This window comes from Chenopodium album, chromosome 10, assembly GCF_948465745.1.
Source record: "Chenopodium album chromosome 10, dcCheAlbu1.1, whole genome shotgun sequence".
NCBI lineage: Eukaryota > Viridiplantae > Streptophyta > Magnoliopsida > Caryophyllales > Amaranthaceae > Chenopodium > Chenopodium album.
In genome coordinates this window covers 24,708,745-24,731,036 of record NC_137843.1, presented here as the reverse complement: position 1 = coordinate 24,731,036, position 22,292 = coordinate 24,708,745, and the positions used below count along the sequence as shown (strand labels likewise).

General features: G+C 34.2%; 1 protein-coding gene and 1 long non-coding RNA gene across 2 annotated transcripts; one reads left to right on the top strand and one right to left on the bottom strand.

Moving 5' to 3' along the window:
• Positions 1-209: 209 nt before the first annotated feature.
• On the top strand, positions 210-11,465 carry LOC145562368 (ATPase GET3B-like). The gene is made up of 11 exons (XM_081622620.1): positions 210-503; positions 1,513-1,724; positions 1,826-1,888; positions 2,031-2,141; positions 2,313-2,387; positions 2,493-2,561; positions 2,999-3,064; positions 7,914-7,991; positions 8,081-8,179; positions 9,159-9,293; positions 10,993-11,465. The coding sequence occupies exons 1-11, from the start codon at positions 326-328 to the stop codon at positions 11,128-11,130; spliced, it is 1,224 nt and encodes a 407-aa protein (XP_081478746.1). The 5' UTR covers positions 210-325; the 3' UTR covers positions 11,131-11,465.
• A 7,984-nt stretch (positions 11,466-19,449) lies between these two features.
• On the bottom strand, positions 19,450-20,390 carry LOC145563831 (uncharacterized). The gene is made up of 2 exons (XR_014094624.1): positions 20,055-20,390; positions 19,450-19,808 (listed from the first exon to the last, which is right to left on the bottom strand). It is a non-coding gene; the product is annotated as an uncharacterized LOC145563831 (long non-coding RNA).
• Between the last annotated feature and the right edge of the window lie 1,902 nt (positions 20,391-22,292).

The following is a 22,292-nucleotide window of genomic DNA, read 5'->3' as shown; positions in this document are numbered from 1 at the left end:
TTATTAATCCCTATCCCCATCATAATCCCTACAAACAAACACCCCGTAAAATTAGACTAAATGGATTGTTTTTCGGGGACGAAGGGAGTAAATGATAATCAAAAGTTCTAATTTAAATCTTTCTACTTGATCTAATCTGAATTTATTAAGGAATAAATAATAATTATCTGAAATAAATTTAAGAAAACAAGTTCAAATTAATGGTGCCTAATCACCACAATACCCGCTACACCCATACGTCTACTCTTTCTCTCGTTCCCTCGTTGCGTGTGTGTTGTGGAAATACGAACAACAGAACAGCTTCTGAACTTCATCAGCAGCAGCAATGGCGACTGCCTTCGTCCGTTCATTTGCTTCATCCATGTCGTTCGTTGCATTTTCTCATCATCCGTCCAATCGCACTATTCCTCTTCCTCTCCTACGATTCAACCCTATCTTCACCTCTAAGCTTCCTTGCCTTCATCTCCATGCCCGCAAAATTTCTCACCGATACTTTTTTCAAGGTCAGAATTTCTCATTTTTACTTCATGTTGTTGCATGAATTAATTTTGCAATTACATAATTCAATTTTCTATTAGTTGGATTTTTGCTGTGTATATTGTATTATACTGTATTATCTACTAGTTATAATTTTTGTTTGGATTGAAAGATTAATTGGGAAATCGAAATAGGTGCTTAGTTTAATTGAAGTAATTGTAGAAAGTTGGAGTAGCATTTTCTTTATTGTTTGCGCTCTAGGAATTCAAGAGGGTTATCCTTAATTATTCTATTTCTATTTTGCTCTTTTAAGGGTTAAGAGTGCTTAATTGTATATTGTTTATCGTCGAGTTTCGGATATTTTCGCTAAGTGATAATATATACGGTTTAATAAGTGACATATGAATGAATTGAGGGAAACACATCCTACTCAATTTTCCCTATTGTGAACAACACATTTCAGAGATTATTTGAGGTTTGCTATTAATAAAATAATAAGATTACATATCAATTGGTGTAAGACTATAAGTTAATAATTTATGGGAAGAGTAATGAGGAATGAGGGTGTATTTTTTTTGTCAAAGATTACACGGAGTAATCACTTTTGGTTCATTTAGCTGACCTCACTTATGGGATTAAGGCTTTGATTGATTGATTCAGAGTAATGAGGATGTATTTAATTCGATTATGTGGAATTTTACATGGATGTCCAGACTCCAAAGTGTGCTACAATTGTTAAGGGTGTATATTTTTCGGAAAATTCATTTGTTGATTTCCATTACCTTTAATATTACAGTATAGAAATATGGGTGATACGGAGACTAGAAATCAAATGTTTGCTACTGGAGATGAATCATCACGGATATTAATGTAGGACATTGTATTTCAATTGCAATACTTTCACTACCAATAAACAAGTTTAAAAGGGATCATGTGTATTTTGAGAGTTTGATTTTCGTTGTCTATTAAATTAATATGCAACCTTATATCTTTTCTTTGGAAGATGAGTTGATGTTTCACCATTGTCCTTGTCAGTGAGGTCTGTAGCTGCTCCAGCTGAAGCCTCATCTGGCTTCGATGAGATGGCCTCAGGGATCAAGAGGAAGTATTACATGCTTGGAGGTAAGGGAGGTGTTGGAAAAACAAGCTGTGCAGCGTCACTAGCGGTGAAGTTTGCTAACAGTGGCCACCCTACTCTTGTGGTTTCAACTGATCCAGCTCATTCTCTAAGTGATTCTTTTGCGCAGGTTTGCCATAGAGAAATCAGATTTTAATGTAAAATATTTGGTTAATCTTTAAATGATTTAATAATATTCTGCTTGATGTATGACAATATTTTCAATCGTAGGATCTGACTGGAGGAACACTGGTGCCCGTTGAAGGGCCTGACTCTCCCCTCTTTGCTCTCGAGGTATTAATGACTGCTGTACTTATATTGGAGCTAATTTAAAGATGCTTCTAATTCAGTGAGTTAATGCATTCTAAGTGAAAATTTACCAAAATTGGCAGTGTCTTACACACTTAGAAAATTGATATTTTTAGAATTCTGACAGATAAACCCAGAGAAGGCAAGGGAAGATTTCCGTGGTATGAGTCAGAATAATGGAGGAACTGGAGTAAAAGATTTCATGGACAGCATGGGGCTTGGCATGCTAGCGGAACAGGTACATCTTATATTATCTGTTGCTGTGACTGAGTTGTTGCCCACCCCTTTTATATTCACTGTGGAATGAATTGATAAGGACTGTTTAGGTCTTAGGGTTCTGTCAAATAATAAGTCAATCTTTACCTGTTGGGTTGATCTTGACCTGCTGTGTTTATTTTTATCAACAAAGCTAGGAGAGTTGAAACTTGGGGAGCTTTTGGACACACCACCGCCTGGCTTAGATGAAGCTCTTGCAATTTCTAAAGTATGTATCTTTGGCCTTTTCTTCCAAGAGTTTTGGTATTATTCTTATTCACGAGTGTTATGTCATTTTATTGAGGCCTTGCTTAACTTTAAATTCTTTTTCTAGGTGATGCAATTCCTAGAATCACAAGAATATAGTATGTTCACACGGATTATTTTTGACACTGCTCCAACGGTGAGATTGTACTATAACTTAAGTGTCACCCTTTGCTTTTATATGAATAGATTAAATGAAATACCAATATGACTGCAGTTTAACTGAAAAATCAATTTTAATAAGTAAAATAACGAGTTCAGAACCATTGCGGATCAATGGGATCAAAGAGGCAAATTGCACCTGTCCTTGACTAGATTAGACTAGCATAGAGGTGGTCACAGAATGACCTTGAGATCAGCTAACATATATGATACATAGTCAAGAATGCTGCTACAGATATTTAAAATATCTTTAATGTTCCAAATCTATCATCATTCAAGAATTCATTGTCAAAGTTATTATCTATGTAGTCAACATTGATGGCTACCCATTGAGACTTGAAATTGTATATTTAAGGCGCATTATTTTATTCACCATTGCTTTTTGAATCTTATTTCCTTTACTTTTCTAAACAGGGTCACACATTGCGACTCTTATCATTACCAGACTTTTTAGATGCTTCCATTGGTAAGATACTAAAGGTGCGTTTATAAGTTATCGAATGATATTTCAATGGAAATTAGTGACGCCATTAATTCTCTGTCCAAAGTCTTTTTATTTGCATTTATAATCAGCTAACTTGGAATTATCTAATCATCAACTGTCTGGCAGGTTACAGTTACTTTGTCTGTTTGGCATATTCTTTGTTTTCCTATGTAGTGTGTGGCCTAGATATTTTAAGCTTCGTATATTTAGTGTCTGGCCTAGATACTTTAAGCTTCGTAAATTTAGTATTATGATATCTATGTATGCTGACTATCATCTTTCTTGATGCAGAATTTGCAATTTCAATTAGCTCGGTGTATGCCATTAAGTAACATGCTTAGAGATAAAGCTTTATGATACTTTGTCTTGAGATGAAAATAAGTTCCATATCCACTGTAAATAACTAAATATTAACAATTGTTTAGGCTTTGTTCTTTGTAGTTTATTAAAACAAGTCATGTAGTATTAAGTAAATAAGTAAAGCTTTGCAAAATAAAGTTTAGTTAAAGCAAAGTTAGGCTATGTTCAGTTCACCTTATGATGAATCTAATTTTTAGATGACTGAACTTTGATCTTATGTTAACTCTAATCCTTAAGATAAAAAAAAAAACAGAATGAGATGTCATTAGATACATATTAATGTGTACTTTTCAAATACGAATAAGGTCTTGACTGGTATGATGTTATCATTTTTGAAATTAGCAATTTTTTGCCTTACAAAAGCCTGGATGGAATATGGCCTTAGTTACGTAAAAATATATAAAGCTAAAAAGTAAGTGAAGTTCAGCAAAAAAAAAAAAAAAAAAAAAAGAAAAAAAAAAATCGTTAAGTTTAATATTTAAAATTTAACTAACAATTCAACAACAATAAGTTAGGTTCACGCAAAATAAAGAGAATATGAGCTTTAGTAGATTTATTTGCTATTACATAAACATTCTGAACTTAGGCTGCAGTGCTTTACCTAACTAGATAATACGTGTTATGTATATACTCCCGCTATTTCTTAATAATCGCATCACTTTCGTTTTAGACCCGTTCATAATAATTGCAACTCTTCCTAATTTGGAAACGATCCAATACTATTTTATTATTTCTCTCTCCTACTAACCCTACTTGTATAAATATTCTATTATTTCATTCTCCTACTAATCCCACTTATACTATTTTTTATTTTATTTTATTATTATTTCTCTCTCCTACTTACAATTAATTATATCTTTACTAACTATACTTTATAATACCTCCGTTATTTTTTAGTTGACACGTATTCCTTTTTGGAAAATTTATTTGTAGTTGACACGTTTCTATTTTAGGCATATTTTCTATGGTAAATGATCAATTGTACCCTCGTTCTTATTCTCTCTCCTCATTAGATTATTAGACCAATATCTCTCTCCTCTCTCTCTCTCTCTCTCTCTCTCTCTCTCTCTCACACACACACACACACCTACCTACCTGACCAATAAACAAACCATTGACTACCCACGTCGTACCTCATTCCTCACCACAACCACTTGTGAGCCGTCGCCTCTTCCTCTCTCCTCCTCCCCCTTCAACACATCAGAACCCTCAATCATCGCCATGGGATTGAACCCACTAGATTAAGATCTCGATTCCTTCAATCTCGTTATTCCTCTTTCAATTCCGCCGGTGGAATTAGTAATTTCATTCCCGCAAGCAAACTGTAGATATGGGATATTTTGTTTTAAATTTTTTATTTAAATTTGTGGAACTTTGATTGTAGCATCTTTGTCATCCATCATCGTCGAGTACCTTTACTAGTATTTGAGATCTAAAGGTAGTACAAATTGATGGATCGGCTGAGAAGGTTTTTTAATTTAATTTAATTTTATATATTTATTGAGTGATTTTGTGGGTTTTACATTATGAAATTGGTTGACGAAGGTGAGGGTGGTGCCGGAGAAGTACATCTAGGTGGTGGTGGTGGAGTAGCATTAGTAGATGAAGGTGGGGTGGAGTTGGGATTGGCTGGTAGTGGCTCACATGAGTGGTCAGTAGATGGAGGAAGGAAAGGGGAGGTTAAGTAGGGGTATTATTGTCTTTCACACGTCTATCTCACTTCTCCCCCAATATACTTGGCGGGTTGACTTTTCTCCTTAATGTAGCGGGCGATCAAACAATAGTGTTGCCCACATGGACCATCAAACTAAAGTCATTTTCAAATTTTAAGGCTTTCGCAATGATACATTTATGATTTCCCTCAACTTTAAACACCTCTTCAAGAACATGTAGCCCATGTTCACATTCCCCTTAAAATCCCTCTCAATTCTTTCTACAATGTATATGACTTTAATCTCCTCTCCTGTTAACTTCGGTAAATATTGCTTTGAAAAGCAAGCACAAGTTGTAAGCCTATGAAATGTGAAGCTTAGATCTTCTTTCCCCCCCCCCCCCGAAAACCAACTACCCTCCCTTTACCCACGAAACCACCTTAGATTTCCTTTCCCCACCCTAAAAAACCAATCACACGGATATGATTCTAGAGAATCGGGGTGGTTTGAGGGTTTGGGGGATGGTTTCAATGGTAGGGAAGATGTCTATGGTGGTTTTGTGTCATAATTAACCAAACTCCACTCATCTTGTAATTGTCAAGGGTATATGGTACATTTTTGTGAAAACTCATGGGTATAAGGTTTATTTAAAAAAATGCAGTGGTAAATGGTAATTTAACTTAAAACTTGCGGGTATATGGTGAAAAAACCATTATTCTAAATTGTCATGGGTGTGGTTGAATTGTAGTTTGTGGGGGTCTTTATTAGTTGGAGCCTTGGAGGAGTGTGATTTGGTAATTGGTGGTGGTTGTTTTCATTAGTAAGGAGTTAAGATGGCTAGCTTGTTTAGGAAAATTAAGATGTCAAAAACCAATGTCTCTTCTTCCAATACTAAAGAATCTGAACCTCCATCCAATAATAAAAATCTTTGACTAATTTAAACTTGCTTACAATCACCAAGAGCGGGCCAAGAGATTGGCTTACAATACATGTTCTTGAAGAGGTGTTTAAAGCTAAGGAATAAACTGAAGATGTCTAGGGATAAACAATGTAGGGGAATGGTGACCATCATTACGTGAAGTTTAAAATTTAAAAATCACCTTAATATGTTGGTCCCCGTGGGCTAAGGGCCCAAAACATTGGGGCTTTTATAGCCCGCTCCTTCATCGAGGAGACTAGTCGCCCAACCCTAGGTTGAGGGTGAAGGGTTGGCACCAAATAACAAGTATATAGGCAAGCAAAGGGTCATATCCACAAGGGACGACTAACAAGACATCAAAATTTGGGAAACAATCACAAACGTAACTTAGCCATAATATTGATTTCACCATTTTGAGAAAGCATGAGAAACAAATAAGTGAGATTTCTCACCTGAATACCACAATTAAGGCATATACAGAAATAAAGAAACCATAACCAAGCTAGAAGCTTAATCTAAATGAAGAAAAGAAGGTCTGCAACCAAACTCTATCTTTTAATGGAAGATTTGGAGTGCATAAGTATAAATTGGCCACAAAATTGCACATGCAATTAACCGGCTCAAGAACAAATGAAGATCAACCTAAATTGAACATAAAATTACCCGACTTTACTTAATTTATGACTTGATTGGGTCTCACCCAACCCCTAGCCAAGAGATTACTCACAATCCATGGTGTAGAACAAAAAGCTAACAATGATATCAAAGGTTTTTTTTTTTTAGTATTATTATTATTGTTATTATTAATCTAACTAGTAAAGAGAAGTAATAAGCTAGGTCTAAATTGTACATTCAAGAACAAATAGAATCTTTTTGGAATTTTCAAATATATGAAAGCAATAGATAAAGAGTTAGAGATCACAAATTAAAGCTTCAAATTTGGATGAGAATTGCTGAATTTAAGAGAATAGTCCTTGAATTTGTCTTTTACAATTATTGAAATTAAGATTTCCAAAGCTAAATTAACTAATAATTCAAATTAAATGAAGTTCTAAGCACAAACAAGAGGAAGAGAGCCTAAGAAAACTGTCCATAAAAAATAAGCTAAGGGGTTGTCCCCCAAATTACGAAAAGAACTCCGTCAGAAAAATCGGAGAAAAGCCTTGGCGTGGCCGCGACACCTATTGGAGAAGCTGCGCCATCTTCAATCAGGCTTGGGGCAGAATGTTCAGCGCTCAGGAGGAGAGGGCTTCTCCAAATAGATGGAGAGGCTGCGCCTCTGATTCTCTTCAATTCTGCCAAGCCGAGGCAGCAAGGTCTGTAGCAGGGTGGAGAGGCCGGACCATAAACTTGGAGAGTACTTTCCTCTAGGAAATCAGAAATCCTACCAAGGGGGGCAGGAACTTTTGATGCCAGGAGAGGCCGCGCTTTGACTGGGGTGATGAATCTTCAGACTGCAAGTCTTTCTTTGCTAATTGGCAGGCTAAGCCACCGTCATTTGGTCATTAAACCTGAATGCGAGACAAACCCAAGGGAACCACAAAAATGCCAATAAGTAGCAAAAATTCTACAAATTTAATGAAACACTACAAAGTGAAAATGAAATAGAAAAATGTTTAGGAAGGAGTAAATAGAGAGAAAAGGCTAGAAAAGAGAACTGAAAATACTACACAAAGTGGATCAAAATCCACTTATCAGCAGGGTCCAAGATTTGAACAGTTGAACCACTGAGTTAGTACACAGAAAATATGAAAATAAAAATCCAACCGTTATATAGAAGGCAATTGCCCTGTCTCAAACATAGATGAGGTAAAAAAAAACTGCTGTGTTTGTATTGCTGCTGTATGCCATGTTCCTCTTCCCCATTTCTAGTGGTTCCTTATTCCCCCTTAATGATTTGCCTCTCACGTGCAGCTAAGGCAGAAAATTACATCCGCTACTTCAGCACTTAAATCTGTTTTTGGGCAAGAACAGCCACCTCAAGAGGATGCTGTAAGCCTGACCTTTTATGTTGTCAGTTCCTTTTACCTTTTCTTGTGAATAAGCTGTATATGAGTGCCTACTTCCTTTTTAAATTTTAGGCTGGCAAATTGGAGAAGCTACGTGAAAGAATGATTCAAGTGCGAGAGCTATTTCGGGATACAGAGTCAACAGAGTTTGTCATAGTCACTATTCCAACGGTAAGGATGTGGTTTTAGTGTAAAGCATTTTGTTGTCATTTTGTATCATCTTTGATTAGTTTTCATTTGACCTGTAAATTACTGTGCATGATGCTCCATATCAAAGGTATTCCCTTGATATTTAGTTGTATACATTTGTTCTTGGCATCATATTCGATGCATTTAATTACCCCACTTAAATGAAAATCCATTTCCCAAATGTTTTGGGAGTGGAAATGGAAATATATGCTCAGAAAACAAGACATTTCAGAGCAAGAATGGCAGCTTGAGTGTAGTAAAAAAGCATCTTGGTCTGCAGTTTATACTTTCCTATCCTAGCAAGGACCAATTTGTTTTTGATGCTCAGCTTCTACTCTGCTTTCAATCACCTTCTCTGTGAAGTATGAAGTGACCCTCCAAATGAATTTTCTCCAGTGACCCAATGTCTCGCTTATATCTGTATTAATCAACCACCCCATCCATCCTCTCCATTCTCCAATAGCTAAACAACTCTTGTTGATCTAACATTTCTTTCCTTGGCCTTGTAACTTGTTTCTCCAAATCACTTAGTATTTTGTTTAATTTCTTTTTTGAAATCTTTGGCTGTTTCCGGCTTTTCTGCCTTTTGGTGTCTTTTCTGGCCAAGTCTCCAGTATTGCTGTCTTCTGATCTCCTTTTTGCTATATTTGTAAGTGTTTTTTTGTAGTTGTGATGTGCAGATTCTTCTCTATTTGTTTGATTGATTATTTGTGTTTGACCACATGGCATGGCCATTCCAGTTGAGTGGTGAGACCACATATATCTGTGTGCATTCTCCAATTTTCTTTTTCTATTTCAAAATACATTTCCCTTCTAGGAAAATTTGTATTTGCCAGTTTCTAGATTTCTACATTTTCATGTGATATTGTGTATCTTTGTTTTATTAGTTTTAGTATTCTTTTTTAATCTTTATTGTAAATTTTGTGGTGGAGACATAAACCATTTCTTTTCACTAATGCAGGTCATGGCCATTAATGAATCAGCCAGACTCTCTGCTTCTCTAAGGAAGGAAAATGTGCCTGTCAAGAGGCTTATTGTAAATCAGCTCCTGCCACCTTCTGCATCGGATTGCAAATTCTGTGCAATGAAGAGGAAGGTACAGATTTATTTCCTGTTACACACACATTTTAAGGGTTTTAGTTGGGTAATGTAGGCTATTTTGGTAGATAATTTAGAAATAATAAAGTATATTGAAGATTGTGACAAACTTAATAGTATTATTTTATTTGAACTTATGCTTCCTCCTTTTTTTTTTTTTATTTTTTTTTTTTGAATTGCACCATCTAGAGTTTCACACTTGCCAATGCAAGCCATTAATATCTTTAATTTGCTTTTTAGTAAAAATGATAAAAAAATTGATACTGGAAAGCATATTTTAAGACGAATATAAGATCGAAGATGATTATACTTTCCCTCGTATGTTCAACACAAAAGATGGTCAAAGAGGAATGTCTAAATAGTGAATAGTCAAAATGGTCGAATTAATAAAAAAATGGAGGTATCATTTTGTCCGAACTTATCTAATTTTTTTTGTTTGAATAAATAATGTGAAATTGTTTGAAATTTTCCAAACAAAACTTATTTTGTCTTAACTTATATTGAACTTCTGAACTTATTTATGCTAAACTTGTGAACTTTTTTTCTGAACTGATTTTGTCTTAACTCATCTGAACTTATTCTGTCTGAAATAAGATATATTAAGTTAAAATAAGATGAAACAATCAGACCTTTAGTGGAAGGGCCCACGTTATATGGGATTAGTGGAGAGAGTATGAAATGGACTGAAGATCGGATTAGAGAAAAGAGGGAGGACCGGAGGAGAAGGTATTTTGGGGGAAAAATTGTATAGTTAATGTATTAGTGCTGCAATTAAGTCAGGCGGTGTTAGGCATGTGATCACAGTGGTTGGATACTCCCAAAACGAAGCTTGACAAAATACAATGAAACTTCTCATCAGTGTCAGATTAGTAGAAACGAGGGAGGAGAAGAAAATTTAGGGAAGTTAGATGACTGATTGTTTGGGGGATAATTAGATAACTGCATTTATGTCATACACTCTTTACCATGCGATCTCAGAGTGCTGGAGAAGACTCCCTAATCAAAATAAAATGCAACTTCTCATCAATGTTCATTATACATCCTCTGTAATTGATCTCACTAAACTCCCTAATGCCTTCCCAACCAAGCTAATACAAACTAACTCATTTGCATTACGTAAAGTGGCTTACCCTATACTTGATGCATTACCGAGTATGTGTGAAAGAAAGTTTGTTGGGGATTACAGAGTATGTGTGAAAGAGTGTCAGTTGCGGCGAGGGGTGGGGTGGGGTCCATATCGCAGGGGTTGATTGGGTTAAACTTCTCATTGTAATTGGTAAACTTTAATGCTGTCATCCAAATTAGGAATACATGAATTTTGTTGGTGGAGGGATATATTACAAAGTTACAATGAAGGGTCCTTTAACGACATTTGTGTGCTCAATGTAAACTTAGTGCTTGTTTTGTGGTTATGGGAAATAAATTCCTATGTTAATTTACATGTAGAAAGTAACTTCATATAATTCCTTAAATTTGCTGAACTGGTTCGGGCGTCATGAAAATAACGGAATTTGCATTTCATGTGAATTGTGATTGAGGGTACTTTAACTTTCCATGCTATGTTAGGCAATTAGCATAGCTAAATTTAATACTATTCTGATATACATCTTTCACTTACGGATTTTTATGTCAATGGGTTATACATATGAATCCATGTTCTAACCTGGCATTGTTCTTGTAATCTGAAAATTTTACAGGATCAGACGCGTGCACTTGATGTAATACAAAGTGATCCTGAACTTGCTCCCTTGACATTGATCCAGGCACCACTTGTTGATGTAGAGATCAGAGGCGTCCCGGCTCTTAGATTTTTGGGTGACATCATCTGGAAGTAAACTTCCACATCATTAATAGCATCGCAGGGCAGTATCCTCAAGGCTCAAGCCTCACATTCTCTCCATGATCAGAGTGATAATATCTGAGTAAGCTCTTTGTATACTTGCACCATGATACTGATGTCAATAGTGATTAAACGACATTTGCTTTAGTTAGTGCTTTCCAGGCGCTGCTATCGGATGTTTTCAATGTAAATTAGAAGTTAAATTCATAGAACTATAGAAATTTAAAGATTATATGGAATTAAGGTATGGTGGGTATATATTCCAGTTTGCTGTAAAACTTTCTCCAGCAGCAGTGGTATAAGAGACGTTTTATTATTGTTGGCCCTTGATCTTTTTTTTTTCCTAGTTAGTACAAAGATCCTTTGTAAGTTCATACTGTTTACAAAACATTTGGGTGGAATTTTGTTTATAAATAAAGGTACCCTTGATATTTATTTATTTGTTAAAAAAACAAATGGAACTCCTTTTATTAATCTAAAATCTAGCGTTGTATATGTTCTCACTTTAGGGTTTTGGGAGGCTTTTCTGGTTCTCTTTAGGGATTCTTCCTTGGGAGGGTTTATTAGCTTCTACCATTAGATTTTTTTTTTTTTAATTTTTTTTTTTTCTTCTTTCTGCTTTTTTAAAGGTTTTCCTCTACTCTTCTCTTTTTATCTTTCTCTTTCATCTCTTTTCTTCTTGTTTCAATTGTGAATCTTTGTAAGGACTTCTACTAGTGTTTTTATTGGTGGTAAGCCCTAAAAAACCTTTTTACTCTCTTTGTATTTTAATAAGTGTTTTAATAACCAAATACGACTGTGTTTTAAAAAATGTTATTCTTCCTTTTTTGACCAAAAAAAAAAATTAAAAAAATTACATGTTAATATCATATATTTTTACTTTCATGGTCCCCACATTATTTTTAATATTTCTCTCCTCTCACATTCATTACTTTTCAATAAACATTTAATCCCACTATCTTTCTTTAACATATTTTAATACTCTAATTAGTCCACTTACCTGTAATTTTATTTAAATTAATCAAATTGCTTAAAATAATGTGTCGATCAAAGTGTAACACTTATTAAAACACAGAGAGAGTTATTGCATTCAACAAATGGATCCCATTTTTAAGAGGGTTGTTATTCTATTAGGCTTAATTTCATTTTTTGTTCGTCTGTCAAAGACGGAAGATTTAGGGTTTTATATTCTCCGGAAGTATCTAGAAAAACATATGAATATTTTCACTCAAACAGCTATTTTTCTAGTGGATATCAAGTCAAATTAATGCTAAGTCACATGTTGTATTGCATCGAATGAAGTTTTTTTTATTAAGACGATCATTCATTGAATTTGCGATATAACTAGTTCTAAGGTGATTTATACTTGTATTGGAATTTTAGATTTCCTAGGAATTGTTTGCAAGTGTCGTTTGACTATCTTTCACTAATGAAATCCTTTATTTTTTATTTTTTATCATTTTTTTCTTTAATAAAAACAAAATCTAGCTTTGTAAGTTCCCTCTAGCTTTTCTTGTTGGAAGGGTTTTTCTTGGTTCCCTTTAGAGTTTCTCCCTTTAGAGGATTTTCCTAGCCTCCATTGTTATTTTTTATTTTTTCCTTAAGGTTTTCATTCTCTGTTCTTTCTTTTCTGTCCATCACTACCATTTCTTTTCCTCTTGGTCTCTGTTGTGAATCTTTATAGGGGCTTCTACTAGTGTTCTTACCGCTGATAAGTCTCAATAACCTTTTAATTGCTTTCAATAAATTGATCTTATCCTTGAAATGATGATTTTCTCTTGTGTTTATTTTCATTTTATGGTTTTATAGCGAGAGTGAAAGAAATAGGTTTTATAATCTCCATAAGAATCCAGTAGCCACATGAGTATTTTCACTTAAACGACTACGCATCAGTGAATTTTAAGCGGAATCAAAGCTAACTCACAAATTGTATCACTTTAGATGAGGTTTTATTAACGTGATTGTCGATCGAATTCGCAATATATTTAATTTTAAGGTGTTATGTACTTGTGTTGGAATTCTTGATTTCTTAGATTTTATATGTAAGTGTCGTTTGACTATATTTTATTAATGAAATTCCTTTACTTCTTGTCAAAAAAAAAACATATTTGTAATAATCTTACATATGCAAATGACTCTTACTTATAAGCTTGAAAATAAAAATTAAAGAATGTACATTTTTTATTAATCAATGTAGGTTTGAACCGACATTTGTACCAATATACACTACCAATCGATCTAATGAATTTGTTATACTAATTTTTTGTACAATCCCTTCTACATGCACTTAGTGTACATTAGTACTAATGTCAATTGGGCCTTTTCACACTTGTGAACAATACATGAACAAAAGCTCAAAAAGTCATCAAACAACAGAGGTGAAAAAACAAATCCTTAAACAACAATGACAAAAAAAAAAAAAAAAGCTCAACATTATTCAATTTATTGAATTCGAATCGTAAGTATTTGATACAAGGTTTTCTATAGTAGCAATAACGAATTGGAGCTCCAAATTATATAAAACATATAAAAAAAAAGGCCTTGAAAGTCAAAATCAATAAAAACAACTTAAATTTCTCACATTAGTTTTTGTTTACTATATTTTTAAGGAACAAAAACACTGAGAAAGTTACCCTTAGAATCCAAAAATTTACCTTAATCAGACAAAATTTACCTTTAAATATACAAAAGTTACCCTCAGATTCCAAAAAGCTACCTTTAAACACACAAAAGATTCCAAAATGTTATCTTTAAACACACAAAATTACCCTGAAAGGAGAAAGACTAAAAGAAACAAAATGAAGGGAAAAAATAAAAATAAAAAGAGAAGCTATTATTTACAAATTAAAAACGAGTGGATTAAAGGCCAAAATTAGTTTAAGTAAGATCTTCAGCTGGATGATGAACGAGAACCAATGTACATTTCTTCTTTTTCTTCGAATCTTTTGCTGCTACCATCTTAGATAGTTATGAATTTTTTTAATTAAAATTGAAGATTTGAAACATTTGAAAAATGTGTGATAATAACTCAAAAAAGGAAAAGAAAATTGTGATGAAAGAGAAAGGAGATAGTAAATTGGTAATAGATAGAGGAAAGTAGAAGATTAATTGAAAGATAAAAAACCAAAAAGCCTTGAAAAAGGTTTTGAAATTTAAAATCAATGGAGTTGGTACATGTGAATATATAGTAGCAGGCCCAACTTTCCAGAATTGTGTCGCCATATAGTAAAATATTATAAATCGGGCGTTTTAAAAAATTTATGATATACAAATGACATAGAGGCATTTCAAAGGGAGTATTATACTGCATTTGCTAATGAATAACAAGGGGCATATAAATAATTACATGTGTACATGAGCAAATGCATATCTTGAAATAAGAGTAGTACCATTAGGTGATCAAATAATACCACTTCAATTCTATATACACATGTAGTGGTATAATATATGCATACATTATATGATACCGGTGGATATCCAATGGTAGTAAATATACTTTTAGTGGAACAATTAGAATGTGATACCCATCACGTGATGACAATTTGAACAACAAAAATAGGTGGGGTCCACCCACCTACCTCTCTCTTCCTTTCTTTCCTTTCCAAATACTTTTACATACAATATTTTAATTATTGTTATGCATTTGCAATTACATAACTATACTAAATTACTTCTTCCTTAATGACATGCAATTTGAATATCGAAAAGGAAAAAGTGGCTTTTTACATGTGCATAGAGTATATCTATATGTATAAGAGGAAAAAAAATGGGCTTTTACGAGGTAAAGGTGGGTTCTTAAGGAAGGTATAGGAATACATTAAAGGAATAAACCACGCATATATTAAGGGAAAAATTGGGTTTAAGGAAGGTATAGAAAGAAATTAAGGAAATCATGGGGTGAAAATTGAGATAGATTATATTACATGTTAAATTAAAAAGAAAAACCAAAAAATCATTGCAAGAGATACAACTAAATAATTATAATTCATCCAATATCATAATTAATGAACCATTACAAAATAAAAATAAATTAAGGTCCACCATTTCCATCTCGTTGCGTACAATAAGCTTCACACCCTACCTGACAACGAGGTATGCTTGCACCTTCAACTCGTAGGCATCCTGGCATGCATTCTTTAGCACAATCGGAAATCGCTTCGCTCACATTAGTATTATCGATAAAGATCAATGGACACAAGAACAAGAATAAAACCATATATTTTCTACAAGTCATTTGGTTGTATTTTAAGGTTCTCATAATAAATTCAAGTATCATATATTAATAGCATATATTAATGAAAATTAAAATCAATATTTTTATGTAGCAAATAATTCATATATGTCTATATATATACATAAGGATTTTAACTAAATATACTGAAGAATTCTATGAATTCAAAGATATGGAGTGAAACTTGCAAAAATATAAGGGCATAATTTTGATTATAGTAATGTTTTCTAATGATATACAAATAGTAATGTCAAAAATAACACCCCATTTATCCTATATATGTACGCATATTAATAATTAATTTTTATCCAAACTAGTTTTCAACCATCTGTTATTACAATGTTATTCTCATATACACAATAAATAATTAGGCCTAAGCTTAAAGAAAAAACTAGTAATGGGCTATATAAACTGTGTTAACAAATACTCCGTAAGATTTATGTAGATCGTTAATCCTGATCTCAAATGGGCTCATCTAAGCTACCTAAATCAAGTTATTATAAAAAAATATTCATTTTTTTTAACAGAAACTCCAAAAGCTAACCTATATATTCTAGCACTGCATCTCATTAAAAAAAAAAAAAAAAAAAAAAAACCAATGAGGTGATGACAAATAGCTTAGTTGGTCGTTGCTGCATGTTTTGGTATAATCAACTGTTTCTCATGTGCAGTAACAATTAGTCTAGGTACTTGAAAATTGACAACTTTCTTTCATATATAATGAGTCAATGAAATGATGAAATCAATGAGAGTAAGCTTCAAGACCTGAAGAACATGAACATTTCTAGAATAGGACTTTTATTTTAGTTAGTCTTCTTATTGTAAGTGTGTCTAATCGGTTTAGTTAAGTGGTTAAAGATTTCTTTTTTAAGGAGTACGTCAAAAGTGTTGTAGGATAAGGTTCAGTTGACCACGTACCTAAGTTACTACCAGTTCAAGAAATAGAACGGTAATGATTGTTTAATGAAGTTGGATGATTAGTTGGTAAATGTTCGATATTTCAAAAAGTCGAGGATTCTATCCTTAACAAATTATCAAAAAATGAAATGTTTGCCAACTAAGATAAATCAGACGTGTTTATTTCTTTTAGGAGATAAATCATTATAAATCTTAGGATATTAATCTGGTTATTCTATTTTTCGAAACATATAATAATATAGAAGATGTTTTCCTTCTTGTGAGTTTTGCCTTAAGGAAAAGATCATCAACGTAAGATGTTAAGCCTTGTTTAGCCTATGTAGCTTGTATTACTGGGAGCTTGATTGGTTTCCTATTTTTGGTGTTATAAAATTTGGGAATTTTTGAATTTTACCACCTGCAAAATATGAAAAAATTGCTTTTACCACCTCCATAAAAAAGAAGTTGTACTTTACCACCAAATTAAAAAATAAAAGTTGGCTTTTACTACCACTTACCGCCAAATAATGAATTCTGTCCATAAATCCGTTAATGGGGCCTACCATGTCCACGTGTCACCATATTATTAGGGTTTCTTTTTTCTTGAAATCTAGAGGTCAATCTAGAGCAGACTCTATTCATAGTATTCAAAAGAATACTTCTAGGGCCAAAGCCAATCCAGTTCTTTATCTCATCCCATAAATACCTGCTATAATTGCATTGGCAGAACAGGTGTTCATAGCTTTCTTGTACTTCATCACATAGCAGGCAATTCTTCTCATTCTATTGTACACTCGTGTGTAGCCTGTCACGAGTTTTGAGTTTGTGCTGAATGGCCAACCAAGCAACAATTGATGCTTAGGTAAAGCTTTCCTTTCCCAGACCATAGAGTCCCATCTGCACTTTGGTTTCCCAGCAGTGAGTAGCTCATAGCTATTTTAATGCTATATTGACATGCCCCAACAAGGCAGGGCTATACACACTCTTCATTTTCTCCTTAACTTCACAAACTTGCTTCTATTACCAACTGCAATCAGCTAAAGGTCTATAAATCATCCAGTTCTGGCCTTTTATATAAATTGCATTCACCCATTTGACCCATAAATTCTCCTGATTTTGAGCTATAGCCCAAAATGCTTCCCCATTGCAGCTGCATTCCAAATTTCTGCATTTTTAATTCCCAATCCATCTTCCTTTTTCTTACAACAAACTCTCTCCCAGAAAATTATTGTTCTTTCCATGCCAAAGAAATTTTCTGCATATAGCATTAATGCTCCCAAAAATAGACTTAGGTAAGACTAAAATTTGAGGCCAATAAGTCTGAATGCTCATAAGAACTGCATTTATTAGTAAAATTCTAGCTACAAAAGATAAATTTCAAGAGCTTCAGATCTTGATCCTAGCACACATTTTATTAATCAAGTGTACACAATCAGCTACAGAAATTCTTCTCGAACAAATTGGAACACCCACGTATCTAAATGGCAGGCCTCCTCTGACAAAACCACTGATGCTCAAGACCTCATTTATCAGATTCTTATTCATCCCTATGCTGAAAACTGAAGTTTTATCAAGGCTAGATTTTAAGCCAGTAGCTTTAGAAAAGACCTCAAACCCTTTCATCATCAACTTAATTGAATTCACTTCACCTTTACAACAAAGGATCAAATCATCAGCAAAGCATTAGTGAGTCAAACCTATAGGCCTACACCTTGGGTGAAACTTAAATCCCTCTATGCCACTAACAATCTTCAAACTCCTCGAAAGATGCTCAATACATAGCACAAAAAGCAAAGGATAGAGAGGATCACCCTGTTTAGTCCCCTTTTTGCCTCAAAAAAACCATATAGACGCCCATTTACCATCAAATAGAATCTAGGGGTTCCAACACTTATCATGATCATCTTAATGAAAGTGCTTGGAAACTTTAAAGCAGTCAACATCTCTTCTATAAAATCCCAGTCAACTATGTCATATGCTTTTTTCAAGTCTAATTAAATTAGGTATCATGCAGTTGAATTGGATCTGCCATAATGCCTAACTAAATCTTGACACACCATGATGTTATGCACTATGTACCTGCTATCAATAAAAGCACTTTGGTTTTCTCCAATAACATGAGGAAGGACACTCCTCAATCTTTCACAAATAACCTTGGAAATGCATTTGTATATCACATTGCAGTAAGAGATAGGCCTGAATTCTGTAACACTCCCCGGGCATTTAGTCTTTGGGACTAAAGTAATAGAGGTTGTGTTAACTTGTCAAAGTAGCTTCCTATTTCCAAAAAAATCCAGAACTGCTTTACAGATATCCTCCCCTACCACATTTCAGGAATCCTTGAAAAAAGCACTTTCAAATCCATTAGGACCAGGTGCTTTATTCCTATCAATGTAAAAAATAGCTGCTTTAACTTCATTTCCTGTGTAAGGTCTTATTAAGGATTCACTCATTTCTTCAGAAAGAGTAGGACCCTTTTGGACAATTGCAATATTTACAGCATCCCTACTGTCAGGTGCAGTGCCCAACAAAGCATGATAATTCTCTGAGAAAGCATCAGGAACCTTCTAAGTACCTTTAACCCAATTTCCATGCATATCATTAATAGAATAAATTCTATTATGCACCTGTCTTTTCTTCAGAGCTCTATGAAATACATTAGTATTCTGATCTCCTTCCAAAAGCCAATCAGTTTTAACCTTTTGACTTAAGAAAGACAAATACAACTTATTAGCTCTTACATATTCCTGCATAGCCTCTAATTCAGCATGTCTAGCATCACAGTCTCAAGGGTGAGCATGTAAAAAGGTCTGAGCACTACTCAAAGCAGCAGAAAGCCTCCTAAAAAACCTTCACCACATCCTTAAAATTATTCTTGAACTAGTAGAAAAATATAAAAGAGCACCGGTTCAAAAGCCCCCTATAGCACTAGTTTTGAACCGGTGTTCATTTGAGGGATGCCAAAAAACTAAAATATTCGCACCAGTTCAGAACCAGTGGCATTACTTGTTATTAGCACCGGTTAATAATAGGTAATCACTTTTTAAAAATAAAAAATGTCACTACTTTGGCACTGGTTAACCGGTGCCTTTAATGCCCAAATAAAATATTTATTTATTTATTTATTTTTATTTTTTTCTTTTTTCACCTAAAATTGACAACAGACTTTTATATATATGCATAATATACTTGAAACTGATAATTTCATTGATAACCTGTAATTTTACACTTGAAAAAATAATACATAGGATATATTCACTCTAACAAGAGCAGCAACAACTTCCTACAGTCAATAACAGAGTAGCAGCAACCCAGTAGCAGAACAACAGCATCACAATTGGTAAATAGTAGCAGCAACCCGGTAACATCACAATTAAACAATCATGATTTTCCTTCAACATCTACAGCATACCCAGATGAAATCACACAAAAAAAAATCCAATTTAATTTATAAAATATAAACACAAAAAATCCCCCCCCCCCAAAAAAAAAGCTTAAAATAAAAAACAACAAAATTAGAAATTAAAAATCAAAAATTAAAAAAGCTTTAAATCAGAAAAAACATGTGCAAAATCAAAACAAAAACCCAGTGAAGTGGCGGCAGCATATGGTGAAGAAGAAGAGAAATCGACGCATCGACCACCATCACCATAATCACAAAAAATAAATAAAATCAGAAACAATATCATCTCACCATTAAATTCAATCAAAATTTCAATGGTTCATCATTAATCACAAAAAAAAGTAAATAAAAATCAGAAACCCTAGATTTCAAATCGAATAGCACATACCTTCGTGAAGAGATCCACCACCACTACAAAGATCTGGAGCCGGTGAAGAAAAAGACCCGTCACCATCGCCGTCGCGATGGTTAGTGAGAGGGTAAATGAAAGAGAGGAAAACAATGGCGGTAAACCCTAGAAAACGATTGATAGAGAGAACGAAAAGAAATGGGAGAGAGAATATGTGAGCAGCGGTGGTTGTGGATGTGGGTGCGACTGCGGCTGGGATTGAGGGTTTGGTTGAGGAGTGAGAGGAGAGAGAAAGGAGAGACATATGAGACGAGAGAACGAAAATGATAAAAGAAAGGGAAAGAGAATGAATAGGGGAAAGGGGAAAAAAAAGGGTCGATTTTTTTTATTATTATTTTATTTATTTATTTATTTATTTATTTTTAAATGCCACTGGTTTGAACCGGTGATCTTTAAGGAATTTGGCACCGGTTTGATTTGAACCGTGCTATTTCTACTAAACTAAATCCCGCCTTGTTTTTTTCCCACCGGGTTTCAAGAACCAGTGCCAATTCCTCGGTGCACATTTGAGTTTTTCTACTAGTGTTGCTAAAGATGATCATAGCTTTCTTAACATTCTTCAACTTCTAAACTACTTGATACACGGGAGTGACGAGGGGAAAGACTAGGTCATTGACTTATCCTTTCTAAGTCAAACTAAATTTATAAACACTTAAAATACCTAAATACAAGTATAGAGGTAAGTCAAGGGTCGAACCCACAGGAATGGTTATGTCAAGTGCTTTCAATTGGGCGCTTAAGCTAGGTCGAAATCAAGAGTAAAGAAGTAACACTAACAACTAACAAACAAATAAACAAACAAATAAAACACTAGGAATGGGGATCATCAAGTAATCATGACAATTGCAACAACTTGGGACAAACATGTCAACCAATGGTTGTGAAGACTAATGATAAGAGCTATCAATTGGAATCAAAGAGCTATCTCCTAATCGTTAAGCTAGATGTCTCTACGAATAACAAACTAAGAGAATCACAATCCAAACCAATCGATAATTGGAATTCCTAATCAATTGGTCGTGTCATTAGCAATTACAATGCAATCTAGCATAATTCTCAAGGCCTAATCGAATTACACACATACAAACTTACATTAATCACTTTAATCTCAACAATCAATCAACATAATTCCAAAATTAATCACAATCAATCAATCATACGAGTTTCACCCAATTCCTAGCCAAACAACTACTCAAGAATCATCATCTAATCAACAAACAACTAAGAAATCAAGAATCAACAAAATATCAAGAACAATTACACTAATGAAGATCAAACATCAAAATCAAACCAAACAAACATGAATCTAAACAAAACAATAAGATGAGATAGAGTTAGAAATGCTTATTGATAATAGAGAAGATCTTCAACACAATTGTCACCCTTGTATCATCAATCTCTTAGATCACCATTGAAATATCTCACTTTCTCTCTCTAAATCTACTCCTAAACTAACCCTAAAAGTAGAGAGAGAAACTCTCAACTAAGCTAAAATTATGATCAAAAGTATGTCTAAAACTTTCTTCTATCCCCTCTCTAGAAATGAAGGAAATCTATATATAGTAAAGCTAACTAAGAAGAAGTTAGTTAGACGTCCAAAAGAGACCTCAAAAGGTGCGGCCTCTCACTCTATAGCATGACTGCAACAAAATGGGTACGAAAACAGGGAGGAGAGAGTGTGCAGCCACTCCTGGCTTGCGCGCGGCCGCACCATGCACCTTCGTGGCCGCTCCTCTTGCGCGCGCGGCCGCGTCATGGGAGCACGGCATTCCCTTTTGTGCGCTCGAAAGTGACCCCGTGAGCTCTGGATGATGCATGTTGATAGTGGCAGTTTCTAGGAGCCATTACGGTGGGTTCAACACTGCCTCTTCATGTCGATGCAGTATGAGGGCGCATCCTTGAAGACTTGACTCTTGTACTCCTTTGCTTTTGAGCTTCAAGTGGGAGAACCGAGATGCATATTTGGCCTTGAATACCCTGAGAGAACTCTAATGAGCTTCTCGAACATCACCAACTTCCTAAAATCAAAGAAAAGCAAACAAGTAAAGAAGGAAATGCAAAATAAACTAAGAAAAGCAAGAAATTAAGAAAGCAACTAAAGAAAATGCAAAGTAGAGAAAATACAAGTAAAACTAGAGAAAAGGAGATAAAAGAGATGTAAAAACAATGAAAAATCATCCTTAAAGAAGCTAAATGAGTGCCATAAATGACACTCTT